The following is a 22733-nucleotide window of genomic DNA, read 5'->3' as shown; positions in this document are numbered from 1 at the left end:
GGGATCTGATCTTAACATATCCTTTGCAGAAGAAACTATCTGTCCCATGTGATGCACTAGCTCGGGGAATCGCTTCCGCTTCCTTCTATTCGGACAAGAGTGGCTACCCTAAAGTTCGCTGCTGTCAACTCTCTTTGAATCTTCATCAACGTCCATCACGCAATCGCTCATCCAAGTATCGACAGCAGTCAGAGGCGCGCTTTTGTACGGGATTGGTGGTCTGCACTTCAACCATGTGGATTCGAAAATCGACTTCGTACGGACACCCTCCATGCGACGCTCATCGAAGGCGAGGGTTGCAGCCAGCATTTTGATGCGGTATCCGACCTTTAGAAACGCTGCCTCAATGGGTGGCTTGGCTAAGAGCCGTCTTCCATTTGGGGTATCCATCAGATGGCTGGGACTTGGGTCACCTTATAGGAATTGAGTGACGATATCAACTGCCTTGGCGGAGTCAAGATCGAGGTCTCGAAATTTGATGTGGCTTAAATCGCATAAAATACTTGTTTCTTGGAGAGGAAGGAAGAAAGAGAAAGAAAGAAAAAAAGGGGGCTACATAGCTAAGCAGAAATATGGGGTGGTGTCACGTGCCGCTAAGCGAAACAATGAGATAAAGCGAGAGAATATTCATTGCGGTTGGCAGCTCAATTGACCAGTAAAGATAACCACGTCCTCTGGGAGGACCAAAAGGCTTTAAAGACCTTAGTCTCTACACGTTTCTCGACTAAGAGCTCACTTGATAAAAAACGAAGGCAATATTCTTACCGAAATAAACTACGCAAGAATGGACCACGTAGCAGCCATACTACCTCCAGCATTTAGCTCAAGTGTACATTATTACTACCTCGAGAGTTTGTCACTGATAAAATAAGAGCATAGCTGTCTTTGGGTATGTCTGTCCTTAAGCAGCCAGTCAAATAGAGCTATGATATTATAATCAGTATCTCCGTACGCTTTCGTGGCTGAAGAAGTTGATTGAACTCCTTTAGTCTCCTTGCCCATTTACTTGTTGATGCGTGTTGTAGACTCAGAGAGTTTATACGGAATGGAATATGGAACTTGGGTTTTAGATGTGTAGAATATAGCCCCCCTTGACGCTTGTCTTCTGCTCTACGGGGGTGACATATAATATGATTGTGGTTGAGGATAACGAAGATGGCCCTGGGCATTACAGTTGGGCCATTTTGCCCGTGCGTGTCTTATCATAACGTTTCACTTTCATGACTCGAAAAGGTCTTCCGAGGGGTAGAAGAGGAAAGTGATGTTGAGCGTTGTTTTCCTCGTCATCATGCTATGTACTGCCTGTTGATTATTATCCTCCATAAATTTGGTACAATGTGGCCATGGTTTTTGCCCGCCGTTTTAATGACCCTCGTTGGGTGCAGACCAATTCTTCTTCTTCTTATTTCCCCATTGAGATCCCTGGTCATACTCCACTTGCACGGAAATGACGTTCGTACGAATGATATTCCCTTCTCCCTGCGCCAATATGCTCTTGTCACTTTCATCGTCTTGTTTCCCCCCTACAACAGTTGCCCTTGAATAATCGTTATGCGGCTCTAGGTTGAGCTTGTGGTTACTGTCGGTCTCTCTGTCTACTCCGATATTGTCGAGATGATAGCTGCGCGTGCGCAGGCGGTTGGGGTTGTCGCTGTATGAGTGCGTAGAATAGCCTCGTATCCTGCTATATAAAGGTCGAAGACAAGGGATTGTTGCGGTGAGAATAGTGACCATAAGTTCCGTGGAAGACCAGAGGATCAACCCAATCGTATCATCTATGTGGGTTAGCGGATTTTTAAGCAACCAGGGAAATTGACCCACAAGAGTAATCAGATCGAGATGTTAATGATTCAAGTGCGATTGCTCGAATGATACCACAAACCATAGCGCTGTCCATCATTAGAGATGTGCATTCAAAGTATGCCATAAACTTACAAGAAACCAAGACTCATGGAAGCAGCGATGAGACGCTTCTCCTTGCGCTTCATTTGAAGATTCCACAGAATGAACCAAGGCATTACAGCGAGAACGAAGTCGGCTGCAGCAGAGAAACCTATATAAGTCAGCAGGTGTGGTAGTTCGATAGAGATAGTAATATTTACTTCCAGCGACTATGGACAGTGTTGCAAAACCTTCAGTTGAAACCCAGCATTTGGCATCAATAGTAGGATTCCAAACGTGTTCAATTGGGTTGCAACGAATGAAGTCAAAGAGAGCGTCTATGATAACAACTATAGTAACTGCAAACATTAAAAGGTATAGGACCATTTTATGCCATTGAATAATAGTAATTCGAAGGAGGAAGATTGCAGCCGAAGATTTGCTGGTCGCAATACCGATAATGCAAAACCTTGGTTCTGTTAGCAGTAGCTAAAGCATTTGCATGATCATATGGAACATACGTTTGACCAATAATCTCAGCTTTGGTTGCTGCTACAATTCCGTCTAGAGTGAGCTCGGTAGAATGTCTTCCAAAACCATGCGTAACAGCAACTGTGCATCCGACGGTGTACGGCATCAACATCAACTATTGGTAGCTCAGTCATTGTGTTCTCAGGATCGGAGAGAACATTTCTTACCCAACTTAATACAATGAGATAGTCATCCCAGCCAACAGTCTGTGTAATTCTGATCCGTGTCCACAGTCGCAAGCAGACGAAGAGAAGAGCAATCGCAGTTTCTAGCCACTGCAACGAATTAGCAACGTTTTCTGCAAACAACAGCCACCGAGATGACGAAACACTCTTCGAGAGTCTGAACACTGAAGAATAAGGAAGCAAAAGAAAGGAATGGTAGCTTACCATCACAGATAAAATAGTATGGCCATATCCCCCGATGTCCGACATACTGAGAACTTGCTGAAAACTCAAGCCTCAATGATGGTACTACAAGAAGTGAATGAGTTGGCATAGAACAGGTGAACAGATACAATGCATTCCCATATACGGTAGCTTAGACTGTTCAGCCTTCGAAAAGCGGGAGTGAGCTAGCAAGCCTAGACTTTAGTGCAGTCTACACTAATGACAGTCGGCTAGAGACGAGACGATTATCGTCAACAAAGGAGGAAAATCATCGAAAAGTGAAGCAGTTATAACGCTTCCCAATAACGAAATTGCGGGATGAAAGGTTTTTTAGTGTGAAGGAATTCAGTTTCCCATCAAAGCCATAGGGAATGAGAAACTATTCCTTGTTATACCGGGCTCTACGTATGTCCGAGAAATACTCTGCCAAATAAAGTCACGTATGTGCACCAAAATTCGCCGGTGCACGCCAATTTACTCGGCAGAGTATTTCTCGGACGTAGAGACCGGGGAACACAATGCCGGGCCACAGGTTTCACCCTAGACGCAGTTTTTAGGGATAGTGGCAAGGTATTGATTGGCTATAGCCTTAATAGCATTAAGACTAGGGTCTGAGCACCGTATCATCTTGACGACGATATACCCCGTACGTAACAATAAGGCAGAGAACTGTTAAGATACGTACTTCCATCCGTATCTGTAGCAAAGCTATGTGTATAATTATACGTCGAAGTAAATTACTCTTACCCTTCCCTCTTATATATCATAATCACCTTCTATTAATTCGAAGCAAGTTCGACACTTCGTATAATAAATTATATTTATAGAAAGATAGACTTTCGCATATAATAGCGGAGCTAACTTTAGTATAGAGCTTCTTGATTTACTTAGAGCTTAGAGATATATAGGAATGGTGGTTCAAGGCTTCTCTATACTCCACTCCCTTTAGAAGTGTTACTATTCTAAACAAAATATATAACACGTAATAATACATACTTGTAGAAGATAAGTAAGCGTACTAGAGTAATTTATAACATAGTAGGCGTATTATTAGAGCATACCTTGAACTTAATTTAAAGTTCCATGGAAGCATCTGGCTATCTTGTCTAATCTGGCTTAGTTACTTCCTGCATGCAAATCATTCGTTGCTTAGTGTAGAGAATGCTAGATATATTTTATTTATATAAAATATATGCCGCCTGAATATTAAATACCACTCGTAGGATAGCCTATCTGTATGCTTACATCCTCTATGCCTTTTGACCTAAAGCATGCCACTTCAATAGGTGCTAGGCGTGTACATTCAGAATTATTCAATACCGTATTAATTCACTTCTAGCATATCTTTTTACACGGTCTCGCTTAAGGCTATAACATACGTGGGGCGCGGGAGAGTGATAGGGAGGGTTTAAGATCCTCTTTTAACTTACTCCACTCTACTCATATGGACTAATCGGATAGCCTCCCGCAGCGGCTATTAAAGCGAGACTGTGTCAAGAGATATGCTAGAGGTGAATTAATGCGGTACCCTGTTATAACAACTAGCGTATTGCAATCATCGAGCAAGTTCCTTTTACTATCTGGTCGGGACTTTTACCAAGTTTCGTTTCTTACAAAACCTAGTTACAGTGCTGACGAAATGTTGCTTCTGTTGGTTGCTCTTCAGAGCCTGGGTGGTCTATTGTTGCTGGCAATAATCCAATTATCCTGGACATATTTTACAACCCCGCTTAAGAGCATTCCTGGTCCTTTCTTTGCCAAGTTCACCAATCTCTGGCGTTTTTTCGATACATACGGAGGACGACCAGAGCTCACTCACCAGCTCCTCCATAAGAAGCATGGAAGCGCCGTACGGCTCGGGCCTAATGTAGTCAGCATCAGTGATCCAAAATATCTGAGAGTCATTTACAATACACGGGGTGACTATCTAAAGGTATGTTTAAGCAGCCTCTTTAGCTAAAGAAAACTGACCCCTGGAAGAGCAAATTTTATACGGTTAACGATACGAAAGTCGGCAACCAGATCATTAAAAATGTCTTCAGTACCCTTAGCAATGAATGGCATTCCACAGCCCTGCGCCCAATACAGAAGTTCTACAAGATGTCTGCTGTGTTAGCCCAGGAGCCACTTGTCGACCTTACTATTCACTCATTTTTCAAGCATCTTGACGAGAAGTTCGTCGACACCGGCAAGGCGTGCAAAATTGACGAGTGGATGCTTTTCTTCTCCTGGGACGTGATTGCCCAAATGACTTTTAGAAGGCCGATGGGCTTCATGGATGAAGGTAGAGACCACTCTGGTCTACTTCACACGGCCGACAGGGCTCTTGACTACTTTGCAACAATTGGCCAGATCCCGGCGCTCGATCACTGGCTTGCCAAGAATCCAATTCGACCCATTGGACCCCCAAGTTTCGACTCAGCAGCCGTGTTTTGTGCTCAGCAAGTCATGGAGCGAAAGCAATCGGAATCAAACCCTTCACGCCAACCAGATATGTTGGATGGGTTCCTCGAGACACAAAAAGTGAACCCGGAGGCCGTCACTGATAATGATCTTATTAGCGCCCTCATCGTCAACATTGTAGCCGGTGCTGATACCACGGCCAGTCTTCTGCGATCAGTGATTTACTATGTCTTGAAGAATCCAAAGGTGCATAAGAGACTTCAGGAAGAGCTTGACAACGCCAATCTCGCCACACCTGTACCATATGCGACAGCCACTACCTTGGTATATTTTGATGCAGTTATCAGAGAGAGTGGGCGCATTGGTCCAGGCGTCGGACTCCTCCTCGAGCGTATTGTACCTCAGGGCGGACTTGCACTCTCTGATGGGAAACTCATTCCAGCCGGGACTATTGTTGGAATGAACCCCTGGGTTATCCATCAAGACAAGGAAGTTTATGGCGAAGATGCAGCATCTTTCAACCCCGATCGCTGGCTGCGAGATGTTGCATCGGGAGAGACAGAAGAAGACTTCCAAGCTCGTTTCTCGCGCATGAAGGCTACTGACCTTACTTTCGGTGCTGGCAATCGCATCTGTCTTGGGAAGAACGTCGCGCTCATGCAAGTGTACAAAGCTATCACTACTTTGTTCTTGACTTATGATGTAAGTTACGCAATTCTATATCTATAAGACGTACCACTAACGAGGATTTTAGATGAGTCTTGTGGATCCAAAGAAGGAATGGCATGTACAGAACTCGTGGTTTGTACGCCAATCTGACATCGATATCAAAATTCAGCGACGAAAGGTAACGAAAGCATAAGAGCCGATAATTTATACCACGAATAGCGTTCTTTAGTATATCAGAAGTTGTGTTTTGTAGATGAGACGGAAATACATGACAATATATCAGAATTCGAATAATGATAATCAAAAACTCCGGGAGGCGCCACCTCCTGGTATACCTGCGCGCAGTGACTAAATTACTAATCGCCAAAGTGTTACTGGCTACCGAAGGTATATGAGAGTTTCGATTAGGATTTTAAAATAGAGTCTACTAAGTCAGAGGCTTCGGAATCTCGCCGAGCTTCGACTGCTTTGTGCTGTTTTAAGGTCGTTCAACTGAATACCGAATGCATCATTGGCCAGATCTTAAGCTGTAACAAGAAGTGGCGTTTGAAAGGGACCTAGTAAGGAAGTGAGGTTGTCTCCAGGATGCGGAAATTTGTATTTACGGCGCTGCGACGGCTTAGGTATCAAACCTTATTTTCAGAGGAACACAACATAAACCTACCAGAAAACAATGGAAACAAAGACTTTCTTCTCGCTAAAAGCTACAATGATTCCAACGATCTTTTTTAGAGCATTTCTTGTATGCAAACATAAAGGTTTTACTTTAAGCTCACGGGTTATCTGATCTCACTCTTCCTACATTTCGCTTAGCGTGGTGTGGCGCTGGCTTACTTTGGAAAAAGGCGTTCACCCCACAGTCTCTACTACAAAAAGTCAATCAAAGAACATTTAAATAAAGAAGACCTTAGAAGGGGTAGAAAATGATAGCGTAATAACTTTACTAGCTTTAACTTGATAGTTATATGAACAAAAAAAAATTCTCCAAAACGGAAGGGCAAATTTGATGATATTCGCACAAAAGACAAAAAATTAAATGGATGACGAAGAACAAATTTTATTTGTCTCCTCTGCTAAGGCTTGAACTTAGAACCTCCCGATTGATGTATATAACAGTCGGACGCGCTAGCCAATTCTATGGACCGTTAGTTATAATTTTGTATTTATTGAACGGTTGAACTTACGCGCCACAAAGGATGTTTTGGATCTCAAATTTGTTATCTTAGTATATTACCATACTACTGGCTGCCAGGTGGTCTACATTCCGACCAACGGAAAAGAAATGGTGCACGTGCACGTGGACTACCATCTACTGTATTAGCTGCGTTTCTATATATATAGCCCTCAATTTCTTCGCTATCTTTCCAGAATCCGTCTTTTATATATAAGTAGTTATATACAGGTAGGACATAAGACTTGTCTAAGGTACTAACTTGCCCGAGGAGTCGAGGACATAGACTCCGCTGGCCCTAGGCGCATATATCAGCATGGACTCACAGAATATGGGTATATCTGAACATGGGCACATAAATAGGCAGGACTACTATGCTCAATTTCTAGATCATTACAAACTTAAAGGATTTTCGCTTCAACTTCAATTTGATTTTTCATATCGAATCCTAACTCATACTAGGAGTCTATTACTGTGTTTCTTGGCGTCGTTGGCTTCCTTTACGCGTTACTCTTGGCACCCGGGAAGATCACGTGACCACATCTCTGAGCTTATACTGGGGACTAATGTGGAATTCACAAGAGTATGTAAAGACGTATGACTATATGTGCATGTGGCTTATGGCAAAACCAAATAAAACTATCCAAACAAATGTATAGAAGCATTTCTTTCCATACTGGTGATATGCTGTGCTGACTCATCGTCACGCACTAAGCTTCGCTTTCTGTCAACCTCAAATTCCATGTCCTCATCATCCCGTATCAGTAAACCGAATTGAGAGGCTACAATCCGTATTCAAAAAGTTCATCACTCGGAGACTATCCTCAAAGTCTGGCTAGAGAAGAATAAAGTACGGCAAGCATGTCTCCCGCAGCGTTGGACTCCGCGGAGGCACGATGGCAAATCCAGCTGGCAGAGATGAGAGCTGCTTTGGCAGACCTCAAACTGCCTCCTACCAATGCTGCCTCGCTTTCTTACGGCTCCGATATTGAATACGACGAAGACGAAGATTTCACATCTGGAAATAGTGGCGATGACGTTTGGGATTTTATTAGTGATGCCGAGGATGATTTCGACAGCAGCGACTTCAACGAAGACCAAATACCAGATGCAACAGCCGCTGGATATGGCCCGCAGTGGCTGAAAAGCAAATGCTTGATGTTTGCGTCTAGAAAAGAGGGCCTTTCCGGAGAAGACCTCCAGGAGCAAATTATGGCCCTTTTGGCGTCGGACAGCGTGGAAGAGGAACTCCAGTCAACCCTCACGGATGTTATTGGCTTTGATGATTTTGATTTCATTATTGAGCTCATTTTACATCGAAAGGAGATCACCGCCCCTTCACCATTTTCATCAAAGCAAACTGATGGGCTCTTTGGAAAGCTTCAGACGAAGCGAGAACGCGAGGAAGCTTTGAGGCAGAGGGATTATGAGCATAAGCATGCTACTTTGGGTCCAAGTCTGAATCGAGATGGACCTCAATATCCACATGTTTACAAGACTCACTCCGCTGGCAATATTCTTGATTCTCGTGGGCAGAAGTATGCCGTGCCTATTGGCACCGAAAGAACGGAGCACGAGGTATGTAATTTACTTCCTTCGTCATTTTCGAGACTTCGTGAGGTCTCAATTAGCAGCTCACTCAATATGTATAGAGATATGAAGAGTACGCGATTCCAGCCGGGAAGGTTGGGACTATCGGAGTGGGGCGTAAACTCGTCCAAATCTCGGAGATGGATGGTCTTTGTCGAAGGACATTCAGAGGGTATCAGACTCTGAACCGCATGCAAAGTCTAGTCTACCCCGTAGCATATCGGACCAGTGAAAATATGCTCATTTGTGCTCCAACTGGTGCTGTAAGTCAACCAAAATGACTACTTGGGGGATCTTCTAACGCAATCAGGGTAAAACCGATGCAGCAATGCTCACGGTTCTTCATGCAATCGGCCAAAATATTACTCCAAATCCCGCAGAAGAACCCGAAGCTTCTGACTTCGTGGTAAACACTGAAGACTTCAAGATCGTCTACATTGCGCCCATGAAGGCTCTTGCAGCTGAAATCACGCAGAAGCTTGGCAGTCGCCTTGCTTGGCTTGGCATTCAGGTACGAGAACTGACTGGGGACATGCATCTCACCAAAAAGGAGATCGTCCAGACCCAGATCATTGTTACTACCCCTGAAAAATGGGATGTCGTTACCCGAAAAGGAACTGGAGATACGGAGCTTGTGCAGAAAGTTCGATTGTTGATCATTGATGAAGTACATATGCTTCATGACGATCGTGGTGCTGTCCTCGAGTCATTGGTTGCGCGAACAGAAAGACAAGTCGAATCGACCCAGTCGTTGATTCGAATTGTTGGGCTTTCTGCCACGCTGCCGAATTATATAGATGTTGCAGATTTCCTCAAGGTCAACAGATATGCCGGTCTATTCTACTTCGACGCAAGTTTCAGACCAGTACCTCTGGAGCAACATTTTATTGGAGTCAAGGGCAAAGCTGGCACCAGAACTTCCAGGGATAACATCGATACCACTGCATTTGAAAAGGTCAGAGAGATGCTCGAGCAAGGCCATCAAATTATGGTGTTTGTGCACTCGAGAAAAGATACCCACAATACAGCCAAGATGCTTTACGAAAAAGCCGTTGACGATGTCTGCGTAGACCTTTTTGATCCAACGAACCACCCGCAGTACGAAAACGCGGCGAGAGAAATGTCAAAATCGCGCGGTAAAGAACTTCGTGATCTTCTTCCGAAAGGAATGGGAATTCATCACGCTGGTATGGCTCGTTCAGATAGGAATCTGATAGAGAAGCTGTTTGGAAATGGAGTACTAAAAGTCCTCTGCTGTACAGCAACCCTAGCTTGGGGTGTCAATTTACCCGCTGCAGCAGTCATAATCAAAGGTACTCAAGTTTACAGTGCACAGGAGGGTAAATTTATCGATCTCGGAATTCTGGACGTTCTTCAGATCTTCGGCCGTGCTGGTAGACCTCAGTTCGAAGATACTGGTATTGGTATGATCTGTACTACACAAGACAAACTCGCGCATTACCTTCAAGCCGTCACCGCTCAGGTGCCAATCGAGTCTCGATTTTCAAAGCACCTTGTTGACAATCTAAATGCGGAAATCGCATTGGGAACAGTGACTTCTGTTCCAGAAGCAGTGCAGTGGCTTGGATACTCTTACCTTTTTGTTCGGATGCAACGGAATCCTCTAACATACGGTATCGACTGGGCAGAACAGCGAGATGACCCAACCCTTGTCCAGCGCCGACGACAGCTTGTCATTCAGGCAGCCAGAACCCTCCAGCAAAGCCAAATGTAAGTTCTCTTTGAAAAAGACCATCGCTTCGAGATCGTTCACTCATAAGATTTTGTAAATCATGAAACACGGCTAAGCAATGCTAATCGAGGAATTTAATAGGATCATCTTCAACGAGACTACTGAAGAACTTCGAAGTAAAGATGTTGGTCGTATCGCAAGTCAATTCTACGTCTTACACACGAGTGTTCAAATCTTCAACACCATGATGAAACCTCAAGCTACTGAAGCAGATGTTCTCAAAATGATTGCAATGAGTGGAGAATTTGACAACATCCAATCAAGAGATAACGAATCGAAGGAACTCACGAAATTGAGAGAGGAAGCGTCACCCTGTGACGTCTCGGAAGGCAACGATACGCCACAAGCCAAGACGAATATCCTCCTTCAATCCTACATTTCCCGGGCTAACCTGGAGGATTTTGCGCTAGCAAACGACTCAAATTATATTGCTCAACAATCTGCCAGAATATGCAGAGCACTATTCATGATTGCCTTGAATCGGCGATGGGGACATCAGTGCCTCGTCTTACTTTCTCTTTGCAAATCGATCGAGAAGAGACTTTGGCCTTTCCAGCACCCCCTGCACCAATTTGAACTCCCAAAGTCGGTTCTGAATCAATTGGACTCGAAGGATGCAGTCTCAATTGAGACATTGAGAGATATGGATGCAGCTGAAATCGGCTCGATGATCCATAACCATGGAGCGGGGAAGGTTGTATCTAAAATTCTTGACAACTTCCCAACTATCAGTGTCGAATCCGAGATTGCCCCTCTTAATAGAGACGTGCTTCGAATTCGTCTATATCTGACACCAGACTTTCGGTGGAACGATCGTCACCATGGAACATCCGAGAGTTACTGGATCTGGGTTGAGAATTCGGAAACATTAGAGATTTACCACCACGAATTCTTCATCCTCAATCGGAGAAAGCTTTATGATGACCACGAACTCAACTTTACGATTCCGCTCTCCGATCCGCTACCTACTCAGATCTACGTGAGAGCAGTCTCTGATCGTTGGCTTGGGGCGGAGACTGTTCACGCTATTTCCTTCCAGCACCTGATCAGACCAGATACAGAGAGTGTCTACACAGATCTCCTCAACCTCCAACCGCTACCTGTCAGTGCCCTAAAGAATCCTGCACTGGAGGATATCTATAGCCAGAGATTCCAATTCTTTAATCCCATGCAGACGCAACTCTTTCATTGCTTGTATCATACACCTGCCAACGTTCTCTTGGGCTCACCAACCGGATCCGGCAAGACAATTGCCTGTGAATTGGCAATGTGGTGGGCTTTCAGAGAGAAGCCGGGGTCCAAAGTCGTTTACATTGCTCCCATGAAAGCTCTTGTCCGCGAGCGGGTAAAAGACTGGAGTGCACGTCTTACTCGGCAGATGGGACTCAAGCTAGTTGAGCTTACGGGTGATAACACTCCTGACACTCGTACCATTAGAGATGCAGACATTATCGTCACCACCCCCGAGAAATGGGATGGTATCAGTAGATCATGGCAAACGAGAGGCTATGTTCGACAAGTCAGTCTTGTCATCATTGATGAGATCCACTTGCTAGGAGGAGATCGGGGGCCAATTCTCGAGATCATCGTGTCTCGTATGAACTACATTGCAGCTCAGTCTAAGAACTCTGTCCGGCTAATGGGCATGTCAACAGCGTGTGCCAACGCCATGGACTTGGGTAATTGGCTTGGAGTCAAGGAGGGCCTTTTCAATTTCCGTCACAGCGTCCGTCCTGTTCCACTGGAGATATTTATTGATGGCTTCCCCGAAGTTCGTGGCTTCTGCCCTTTGATGCAGTCCATGAACCGACCTACATTCTTGGCAATCAAGACGCACAGTCCTGACAAGCCTGTCATTGTCTTTGTAGCATCCCGAAGACAAACACGCTTGACGGCTAAGGATCTCATCAACTTCTGTGGCATGGAAGACAATCCTCGGCGGTTTGTCAAGATGTCTGAAGAAGACTTACAGCTCAACCTTTCCCGTGTCAAAGATGATGCCTTGAAGGAGGCGCTGAGTTTTGGAATTGGTCTTCATCATGCTGGTCTTATTGAGTCTGATAGGTCTCTCGCGGAAGAATTGTTTGCAAACAACAAGATTCAGATTCTCGTCGCTACAAGTACTCTTGCTTGGGGTGTCAATCTTCCAGCTCATCTGGTGGTAGTCAAGGGAACGCAATTTTTTGATGCTAAAATCGAAGGATACAAAGATATGGACCTCACCGATGTTCTTCAAATGTTGGGTCGTGCTGGTCGTCCTCAGTTTGATACCTCTGGTATTGCTCGTATTTTTACCCAAGACTCCAAGAAGGCTTTCTACAAGCATTTCTTGCATACTGGTTTCCCCGTTGAATCATCTCTCCACAATGTCTTGGACAACCATCTTGGCGCTGAAGTTTCCGCTGAGACTATTACCACCAAGCAGGATGCTCTTGACTATCTAACGTGGACATTTTTCTTCCGGCGCCTTCACAAGAATCCCTCATACTATGGGCTTGAGATCTCTGCAGAAGAGCACAATACCATTGCTGCGCAACAAATGGCAAACGAATACATGGTTTCCATAGTCAACAAATCTCTCGAGGAACTAGCCGAATCGAAATGTCTCGAACTCTATCCCAATGGCAACGTCGATTCAACCCCTCTTGGCAAGATAATGAGTTACTACTACCTCTCTCATAAAACTATTCGCCATCTCGTCACACATGCCACACGCAATGCAACATTCGCCGACGTCCTCGCCTGGATGTCCAGCGCCACAGAATACGACGAGCTTCCCGTCCGCCACAACGAAGAGCTCATCAACGCCGAACTCTCCAAGAACCTTCCACTTCCCGCATCATCGTTCGATGGTCTCCCCATGTGGGATCCGCACGTGAAAGCCTTTCTGTTGTTGCAGGCACACATGTCACGTATCGACCTTCCAATCACAGATTATGTCGGTGACCAAACCAGTGTTCTCGACCAGGCAATCCGTATCATCCAAGCTAGCATCGACGTCCTGACCGAGCTAGGCTATCTTTCAAGTTGCATGCAGATGATCACCTTACTGCAATGCATCAAATGCGGACGCTGGCCTACTGATTACCCATTATCCATTCTCCCTGGAGTACCATCCGAGAAACCAGATGATAAGGACCTCCCTCCGCGCTTGCAGGATTTCTCCGCAGAATCGGAACCCGCGTATAAACGCACGATTTCATATCTGGGGATTGGAGCTGGACAACTCCCCCGATTTGAAAAGGCTGCGGTTATGATACCGCATCTTAAAATACACGTCCAGGATCTTTCTGCTGCATCTTTAACTGTTGCTTTGAACCGCCAGAATCCTCTCACAGACCGAGATGGGAAGATGTACGCGCCTCGCTTCCCAAAGTCTCAGACCGAAGGCTGGTTCGTGCTTCTATGTAAAGAGGATAGAGACGACATTGTTGCTATTAAGAGAGTCGGATGGAGTAGTAGTGGAAGTGGAAGGGGACCGGCGAGGTTGAGTGCTAAGGCTGTGATTAAGCTGCCAGCTGATGGTGAAAGTGGAAGCGCAGGGAGGAAATTGGACGTCTGGGTCGTGAGTGATGGGTATTTGGGGATGGTTTACAAGATTGAAGGGGTAGAGATTCCAGAATTGAGGGTCATGAGTGTTATGGATGATGGGAAGAAGGGGAAGGGGCCAACTTAGAGTGAGCAGGGCTCAGCTGCTTGATGCATGAATGAATGAACGTCCGTTAAGAATACGAAGTAGATGCCGGAAGTTCTTCTAGCATATTGTTTGAGGATTTATACGACTTATATGGCCAAATTCATGAAAGAACATCGTATTCATAGGCATATGAGAAAGAAGGGACCCGGACAGTAACTTCGAGCCATTAAGTTCCTCCTGATTATGGGTTCTTGGGGGCAGTTTCAGGCCTCAAGTAAACAATTTGCGACCATCTTTCCTTCTTAACTTCTCGCCTATCTATACGATGTGAAAGAATGAGTTTGTCGTGGTATTAAGCAAGCTTAAATATTGATATAGTATCAGGAGAATGGTATAATAACCCCTCATTTTGTATTTCAAATTTGCACTCCAAATCAAGCACTAAACTACGAACTATATACTCAGCACTACGCATACCTTGACTCCCTCAGTCTAGCTATCACCAACACCTTCCTTGTCTTCCCACTCGAGAAGTGCTGCTATACCGGGGCTCGAGCCTCTATTTCTTCGCAAAGTCTTTTGGATCAGTAATAAGATATGCAAGGCTCCAATGACAAGTATCAATACTATCAGAAAAACTTGCAAATCTGCCATAATGAATACCTTTTCGGGGTATAACAGCTCAATTTCATCTTCAATATCCTCTTGCATTTTCCACTCAGGTTCTTCTGCCCGCATTTTCAGGGGATTTGCTGGTGACCTATGCATCATTTATTCATTGTATGAGATGGGAATGGCGATGTACTTTGGATTGGGGTACTGGAATGTATTTATAGATTTTCTTTCATTGATCAGTATCGAGAGTTGAAAGAAAGAGTCTTTGTATAGGTGCATCTGGGGCGTCCTGCGCTGCTTAAGGGGTGTCGGCTAATAAATTAGCCGGGATTTTTTGCTGCGGAAGAAGGGGGCTGCTTGCAATGCAATTCGGAATTAGAGATTGGGCTAGAAGACATAGCAAAAAGTTTTAAATTAAATGAAAGCCATGTATAGGGGAGTAAGCTTTTTACATCAGAAATGAGGTTATAAAAAAGTCACCAAATCCTAATATTTAGGGCGATAAAAACGGCTCCAGACAGTACGTACTTTACACACGTGTTAATAACACAACACGCAGCACGTTCAGGTCAATCATTATCCCTCTGGGTCTTCGATTTACGTACCGCCTTATAGCTTGTCTAATAAATGGAAATTCTGCACTCAATGGGCATACATACCGAGAATCCACCGTTTTCGCCCCCGGTCCCGTCTTATAGTCTCCACTCCGACAGGAACCACCCCACTATAGGACCGCGAAGCTTTTCAGGATTCGCACAACGACGGCAGCTAGGAAGACTGCCGGACTTTTTTCGCTTGATTAAATTATACTCTTTCATCATCAAACATGGGCATTGGAGTTTGGTGGTTGTTGGAAAGTGGGGTGGGTTGTATGACTACGAGCCCTCAAGTCTCTCTTTTCCACGAAAGCTGCACGTTAACGTTAAGACCTGATTGCCTCTCAAAATGGAGGAAAACGGACTCCCAGCAAGGACCGAGCAGAAAGCAGTAGAAGTGAACGAAGCTGTATCTTCCGATTCTGAATCAGATAATTCTTCGAGAAGGGCGACACGAAATGAGACAATATGGACGATATTCGGCTGTGTCAGTATCCGGTGATTCGACTGAGCATGATTGATAGGACTAACATCTTCTCAGGCGCTTGCCAATTTTTCAGATGGCTATCAGCAAAGTTTGGTAAGATTGATGTAATTGATCCAGAATACGTCTCAGTCTGCTGACCTGCTCAGGCATCAAGCACCAACGTCGTAATGAACCATCTCCTAGGAACCAAAGTATATACGGCAACGTTCCAGACTCGCCTCTCCAATGCCCTTCTCATAGGCTCAATCGTCGGCATCCTCATCCTAGGATACGCCTCTGACCTGTTCTCCCGGAAGAGTGGAATGCTGATAACGTCCACCTTGGTAGTCATCGGTTCTCTACTCTCTACTCTCGTCTTCCAAGTATCACCCGCAAAAAACATGCTCTGGTTCCTGATTATCGCCCGTGGGATCGCCGGCGTGGGTGTAGGGGGAGAATACCCAACTTCTGCGGCAGCAGCTCTCGAAGGATCAAATGAGTATTTTGACAGCAAGCGCGGCCCAATCCAGGTATTAATTTCGACGTTGATGGCCACCTCAGGAGGACCAGTCTGTACATTCGTCTACCTCATGACTCTTCTAGCCACATCCAACAATCTGAAGACAGCATACCACGCCATTAATGGAATCTCCATCGTCCTCCCCTTTCTTGTAATTATCTTCCGGCTCAAGATGCACGACGGGCGACTTTTCCGGAAATCCAATTTCAAGCAAAGAGCAGTTCCATGGATGATTCTCCTGAAACAAAAGAAATATCTCATCAGACTCCTTGGGACAAGTTCTGCATTCTTCTTATACGATTTTGTCAATTTTCCCAATTCGATCTTGTCGTCGGCCATCATAAATAACATCGTGCCAAATCACAATGTCCGTCAAGTGGCACTTTGGCAGCTCATCCTCGCTTTGTTTCCAGTCCCCGGAGTTTTTCTCGGCGCGTGGCTTGTTAATCGCATCGGAAGGCGATGGACTGGAATTATTGGCTTCAGTGGGTATATAATCATCGGATTTATCATGGGTGGAGCGTACACAGAGCTAACAACGAAATCAATCCCTGCATTTGTTGTCTTGTATGGTCTGCTCCAAGCCTGTGGACATATGGGACCAGGAGCCACGATTGGCCTGATCAGTGTAGAGAGTTTTCCGACTGCTGTGCGAGGAATGGGATATGGTGTCAGTGCTGGTTTTGGAAAGGCGGGCGCTGCTATTGGGACACAGGTCTTTACGCCGATTCAGGCTGCGGCAGGAAAGTCGGCGACTTTCTATGTGGCGGGAGGTATAGGAATCATTGGTGTTGTCATTTATTGGCTCCTGCCGGAAGGAAGAGATGTCGATTTGGCGGCCATGGACGAGGAGTTTGAGGCCAGTTTAAGGGAAGCTGGTTACTCGGAAAAGATGATCGAGAGCTCTTGATTTGAAGATTCATTCTACTCGTGGAAATAATTTGCCTCCAGATTTGACTTTCGAAGCTGAAGTCGACCTTGAATATCTACGTGCTGCCTTTCGTGTCTACTGCTATATAGCTCACGTGACCCTATTGCACGGTGTTCCTCGCTCACCTTCTCTCAGTCCGACTAATCCTTAGAGGGTCGGAGTCTCATGATTTTACCTGGATTCAACAAGCCCAACGGATCCAGAGCAAGTTTCAATCTTCTCATGGCATCGACTGCATCTTCGCCAAGCTCATATACCAATGCATCACGATTTTCGAGCCCAATGCCATGCTCGCCGGTAACAGTTCCATGCATGTCGACACCAAGCATCTGAGTATCACGTATAATTTTTCGTGCAATGGATTTCTCGTGGGGAGAATAGAGTACAGTTGTATGGAAGTTACCTGGAAGGTACGTTAGCGTTTTTGAAGAGCGTTGACACAAATATACCTCACCATCACCAACGTGTCCAAGACAAGATCCCACCAAACCGCTCTTTTCCACCATCTTTTTCGTCTCGTCAATGATATCTGCAAGCCTCGAAATGGGGACCGCTACATCTGCACTCAAAAAATCGTCACCTGGATCACGCTTCATGGCAAGCAAGCTCCAAAGCGCCGTTTTCCTGGCTTGCCACAACGCAGCAGCCTCTTCATCTGTTTTCGAGCGCTTAAATGATCCGCAATTGTTTACCTTAGCAAGCTTCTCAACACGATCGATCTGTTTTTGAACAGCCTGAGGGGTCTCACCAGAGAATTTGAAGAATATTGTAGATTCTTCGGCCCATGCGTCGTTCGTGTAGCCGGCCTTGTTGATAGCATGCATCGTAACATCATCAAGGAGTTCCATCGCTTCCAGTTGATGGCCAGAGCCTGATATTTGAATGGTAGTGTTTGTAGCTTGATGCAGTGTTGGGAAAGAGGCAACTGCTATCCGAATATTATTTGGCTTGAGAGTAACTCTCAAGGAAGCCTCCGTGACAATTCCAAGCGTTCCTTCAGACCCAACGAACAATCGTGTCAGATCATAGCCAGCGCTAGATTTCCGTGGTCGATGGCGCGTTTTGATTATGGTACCGTCTGCAAGGACTACGGTAAGCCCAAGCACCCAATCTTTCATGGTACCATAACGATACGCATTCGTTCCCGAACAGCCTTGGCCGATCATACCTCCAATCTGAGCTCCTGGGCCTGGATCTGGAGGGAAAAATAGATTCAACTTTGACAGAGCCTGGTTGAGATCCTCGTAGCCAACCCCAGGTTGCACAACAACATCCATATCATCCCGATGAACTTCCAAGATCTTGTTCATTTTTTTGAAGTCCAAACATATCTCACCATTCTCTGCAGCAAGTGTGCCCTCGAGAGAAGTACCGCCCGAGAAAGCAATCATAGGTATCTGGCGTTTATGACAAATTTTAGAAATGGCTGCTGTTTCCTCTGTTGTAGAAGGATATACAACGAGACTCGGACGATCATAGTCACCACGCGGGGCTTTGGACCATTCTGTACTAGAATGGGCAATGCGCGTTCCTAGATGGTCGGTAACGCCCTCCGGACCTAAAAGCTCTTGAAGCTCTTTTCGGGCCCCATCTAGGTTGGATTGAGATAGGTTATATTGAGGGGTATTGTGACCTTTTAATGGTGTTGTTGATCTCATGCCTGAGAGGCCAGGTTCTGATCGACTCACGAAGAAAACCGATAAGCCCAACGCCGTTGATAATATAAAGCCAACGAAAAAAGATGTGGGGTTGAAAGAACCTCCAGGGAGCCTTTCCTTTGCTGAGGTACCCGATGGTTGAGCAGAGAAATGCCTCACATAATAAAGGGGCTTCCCCGCTTGAGCAAAACGCGTATGTTGGTGTTTGGATCTGAGTCCGAGCTGAAAACGAGGCACTCTCCTAAACATGTTTTGACCGGTGGTTTCTGCCCTTCTCAAGCTGTTAATAATAGCTTGAGGGACAGGTCTTTGGACTTAGCAATGATGTTTGTCGATGTCCCCTTTCCTGATGTCGCGCTTATGGCTATGCATGCCAAGAGGCCCGTGCCAACAGGGGGTGGGGGTGTACGCCGCAAATATATGCAAGGACCTGAAATACAGCGCCGGTCCCCTGAATCTGCAGCGAACGTCCACAGCTGATGGACGATTAGATGCTAAAATAGCTATAAAATTAAAATAGACCTTGCAGTTTAGCTTCGGCCATCAAAAAGTTGATAGTTTTTAACGCAGACAATACTCGAACTGCGAAAGCAGGGTGAAATTAGAAGCCCCTTTCAATTTTCCGGGTGCAGACTTTTCAAGTCTTGCGGCCATTAATAGACTGCATACCTAGAGCACTTATACTTAAAAGCTCTAAATGATAATATCAATCAAACAGTGACTTTTCAAATATTCGGTATAGAGAAAATCAAACGGTACATGCCATAGAAGAGAAGATATTGAGAAATAGCAGGGTGGTAAATAGATGGTTCAAGAGACTATGAGTTTCTATAGACAGCAAAGCTTATAATCTTCAAGCCAATAAACCATTCTAGGGGCTAGAACAATACCTACCTTACCAAAGGTAAGTATATTTGTACTTATTGACGCCCCTTCACTACTCAATCCGAATCTAGATCGTGGGCTTAAAAGATGAAGGATCTGACATTTTATTTCCTACTATTTACATGAAAGCTACTCCCAATACCAAAGTTTCTTTCATCAACCATAAACCTGACTTCAACTATTAACAGAGAATGAAATAACATATATATGACTTTCGCCAATACATTGATTCCCCCAAAACAACTCAATACGCTGATCTCGACAACGCATACGGTATACCCTCAACCCTGAAACCAGCCCGCTATCAACGCCAACTCCTTTTCTCAACCACATCTACACTTAGCATCATACTTATCTTCATCCCTCCATCACCCTACACAAACCTCGATTCAGGCCCCAAAACCATCTCTCCAAGTACATCATACTCCCCCAGACCATCATATATCTTCACAAAAATCACGCACGCCGCGAGCACAAAGGCAACAGTGCTTTCCTTGCATTCGATTTTCCGAAGCTAGCAGCCGGGACAAGATTTGGTAGAGGTAGTAGACATCGCAAAGGGCTGTTGTTGCGGAGGCGCGGGGGGTAGATGGTTAGGATTGCCCTGGAATGATTTCCGAATGATTTCCGGGGAGGGTGTCAAGAGAGGAGACACGACAAGGGCATAGGGAGGGAGCTGGAGGGTAAGGAAGTAGTTCCCCTCGGAAAACACAGGGCGAGGTGTTTCGTTTCTGATCTGGTTGTGGATAGGAGAGGAATCAAGGGAGGGGTATGCGCGAATAGCCTTCGATTATGTATAATAGATAGCTGGGTAGTGATCGTATTTCAATAAACACATCAGTTAACCTCCTCTCCTCCTACCCCTCAGAGTCGTCCCTCCCCAACCACCACACAGATACTACAAGCGCAACGCCACAAACCAAGCCCACTGCATGGTCTCCAGCCCATCTATCCCAAAATGTAGGATTTTTATCCAGGCCTTGCGCTTGCGCCGTCCTCTCTTTCGTGCATACCGGACAGACGTCCTCGCTGCTCTTCTCCTTGGATTCGATGGTTTGTTTTTTGCAGACGTTGTTACTACAGTAGCTTGCTTCAGCGAGCCCGTAGTGGCCGCAGACGTGCCGTGTGGAGTAGGAGGTAATACACATTGGTGTATCATGGGGTTTGTGTTGCGTGGGTACTGTTCGTAGGTATTTCTCGCGATTGATTAGCAATGATTCGAGGGTACTGACTTACTTGGCCTCCAGACAATACGAAGGGAATAGTTGAACTTGCTCGTAATTAGCTGCTTGCGGGTGGATTGGGTATTGCTCTTTGTTTAGGAAAAGGGGGACTTTTGTGGAGTACCCGAAAGCCTTTGTATGGAGCTATCTGCCTACTTCATGGTGAGGAGGACATTGCAGTTAGGCTTTGTTACCTGCTAGTCCGCGCTAAGAACTCAGGCTGCGCACTTTCAGACTGTATTGAATCAAATTCATGGGCGGTATCCTACGCGACTTTAGGGGTAAACGTACAACATTTTACACTTTCAAAGACCGATTTATGACAATGCTCGCACAGCACAGTACTGCTTTTCATCATTTGAAATTCGATTGATTTAGCAAATGCGCACTTCTGAGATTCTCGCAGATGAAAGGCTCCACTAGCTGTGATCGAATATCCTCCTCTTCTCTTTCAATTGCTCATCTAATCTTGAACCAAGCTGACTAGAGACATCCAATGGGACTCTGGAACTAGGACTATTCCGATACAGAAGTCTATCCGATGCAGAAGGACTCAAGAGCTTGCATCTACGGCCCCCTTGAAGCTGTTCCAAGCACCACTTCGAGCCCTACGAAGGATTTCCCCTTGAGCAACATCGCAAGACACCATCGCCGCCGAAAAAACATTGCAACGAAGGAAACAAGTTGAGCAAATGGACAATGGGCGTCGCAGAATCACACGTGGGATGATGGAAGGGTGCGAGCTTTCGTGATATGCTCAAGGAGTAGATCGGGGTGCACCAGGCTGCGCTGCAGTCTCAGACTCTCCTCCCTTGCTTCTACTCCTAGTGGGAGATATGTTGCTAGTTGAGAATGCAAACCACGGTGTATGCTCCGAGGCATTTGGCCTCCTGAAATCTACATCACATGGCTCAAATATGGTCAAACCCTTTCTCTTGCAATGGTCAATTGCTAATAAAATGCCGGCTCCTTCGCAGCCTTTGGAACGAATGCATGGGGTCTCAACTGAACTCTGACATTGCGCAAATCCACAAGCAGATTGCGGCCTAGTTAACAGCTCTTGCTCGTGCAAATTGGATCGCCGTGGCATGAAGCGGGTGGCTTGTCACAATGAAGTTCAAGAGGAAGAAGCATTGTGGTGAGACGACACGAAGAGTAGAAAGGGAAAGATCACAAGTGCAGGATGAGGAGACATATGAAGCTACTAAAGTACAGTAGACTAGAATGTCTACTCCAACCCAAGTGGGAAAAGACTGAAAGATTTGAGTGAAAAAGAGTTGGGACTTTCTATGGTTCTCGCCCAGATACCAAAAGACTCGGTCGTTCCTAACGTGTTTGAGACCCCTTGGGCATGAATGGAAGCGTGCTGATGGTACACTTTTTTGATTCGTAAAAGGAAGATGTTCACAGTCATGTTCTAAACATCACTCTCTTCTTCTGAAAGTAAGACGAGTAGAGGAGTGCAACAGTAGAATGCTTTGCTTCAGTAATCGTTCAAGATGTTGTGTCAGAGATAAAATGATTTGAGACGCTTGTTCTCGTGAGATTTCGGCGAGGACTTTTATCAGGAGTTCATAGATGATCCGACTTCACGACCGGAATGTAATTCGAGCTAGTAGCTTGCTTTCCGGCATGTATTACTCGCTATGTCTTCGACGCCAGCCTAGCTGAAATGTTGTTTGGAAGAGAAAATCGGGGTGAGTTTGAGTTTGCGCACTGCGCGACAGATGGACCGTGCACGGGGCTACAGTTTCATCCAACCTCAAGTCTGCTCTCTTTCGACAGTAATTCTCATGATGCTCCCTTACAGAATGG

At 45.5% G+C, this 22733-nt stretch overlaps 5 protein-coding genes across 5 annotated transcripts; 3 read left to right on the top strand and 2 right to left on the bottom strand.

The window, feature by feature from the left end:
- Positions 1 to 1362: 1362 nt before the first annotated feature.
- On the bottom strand, positions 1363 to 2870 carry LHYA1_G007240 (uncharacterized protein; the record flags this gene model as incomplete). The annotated part of the gene is made up of 6 exons (XM_031152170.1): positions 1363 to 1775; positions 1822 to 1889; positions 1936 to 2053; positions 2103 to 2350; positions 2403 to 2527; positions 2580 to 2870. Coding segments are annotated over 6 exons (1263 nt in total), but the record flags the coding sequence as incomplete, so codon positions are not given.
- A 1570-nt stretch (positions 2871 to 4440) lies between these two features.
- On the top strand, positions 4441 to 6066 carry andK_1 (Cytochrome P450 monooxygenase; the record flags this gene model as incomplete). The annotated part of the gene is made up of 3 exons (XM_031152169.1): positions 4441 to 4734; positions 4758 to 5906; positions 5959 to 6066. 3 exons carry the CDS (start codon positions 4441 to 4443, stop codon positions 6064 to 6066), a joined length of 1551 nt encoding a protein of 516 aa, XP_031003276.1.
- A 1839-nt stretch (positions 6067 to 7905) lies between these two features.
- Positions 7906 to 14063, top strand: mug81 (putative helicase; the record flags this gene model as incomplete). Its single annotated transcript, XM_031152168.1, has 4 exons — positions 7906 to 8622; positions 8697 to 8897; positions 8945 to 10365; positions 10469 to 14063. The coding sequence occupies 4 exons, from the start codon at positions 7906 to 7908 to the stop codon at positions 14061 to 14063; spliced, it is 5934 nt and encodes a 1977-aa protein (XP_031003275.1).
- A 1521-nt stretch (positions 14064 to 15584) lies between these two features.
- Positions 15585 to 17131, top strand: GIT1_1 (Glycerophosphoinositol permease; the record flags this gene model as incomplete). Its single annotated transcript, XM_031152167.1, has 3 exons — positions 15585 to 15722; positions 15777 to 15815; positions 15869 to 17131. The coding sequence occupies 3 exons, from the start codon at positions 15585 to 15587 to the stop codon at positions 17129 to 17131; spliced, it is 1440 nt and encodes a 479-aa protein (XP_031003272.1).
- Positions 17132 to 17292: 161 nt separating this feature from the next.
- DLD1_0 (D-lactate dehydrogenase [cytochrome], mitochondrial) lies at positions 17293 to 18987 on the bottom strand (the record flags this gene model as incomplete). The annotated part of the gene is made up of 2 exons (XM_031152166.1): positions 17293 to 17555; positions 17607 to 18987. Coding segments are annotated over 2 exons (1644 nt in total), but the record flags the coding sequence as incomplete, so codon positions are not given.
- Positions 18988 to 22733: the final 3746 nt, after the last annotated feature.

This window comes from Lachnellula hyalina, assembly GCF_007821495.1.
Source record: "Lachnellula hyalina strain CBS 185.66 chromosome Unknown contig00129, whole genome shotgun sequence".
Classification (NCBI taxonomy): Eukaryota; Fungi; Ascomycota; class Leotiomycetes; order Helotiales; family Lachnaceae; genus Lachnellula; species Lachnellula hyalina.
Note: the sequence above shows the minus strand (reverse complement) of the source record. Positions and strands in the feature narration are given on the sequence as shown.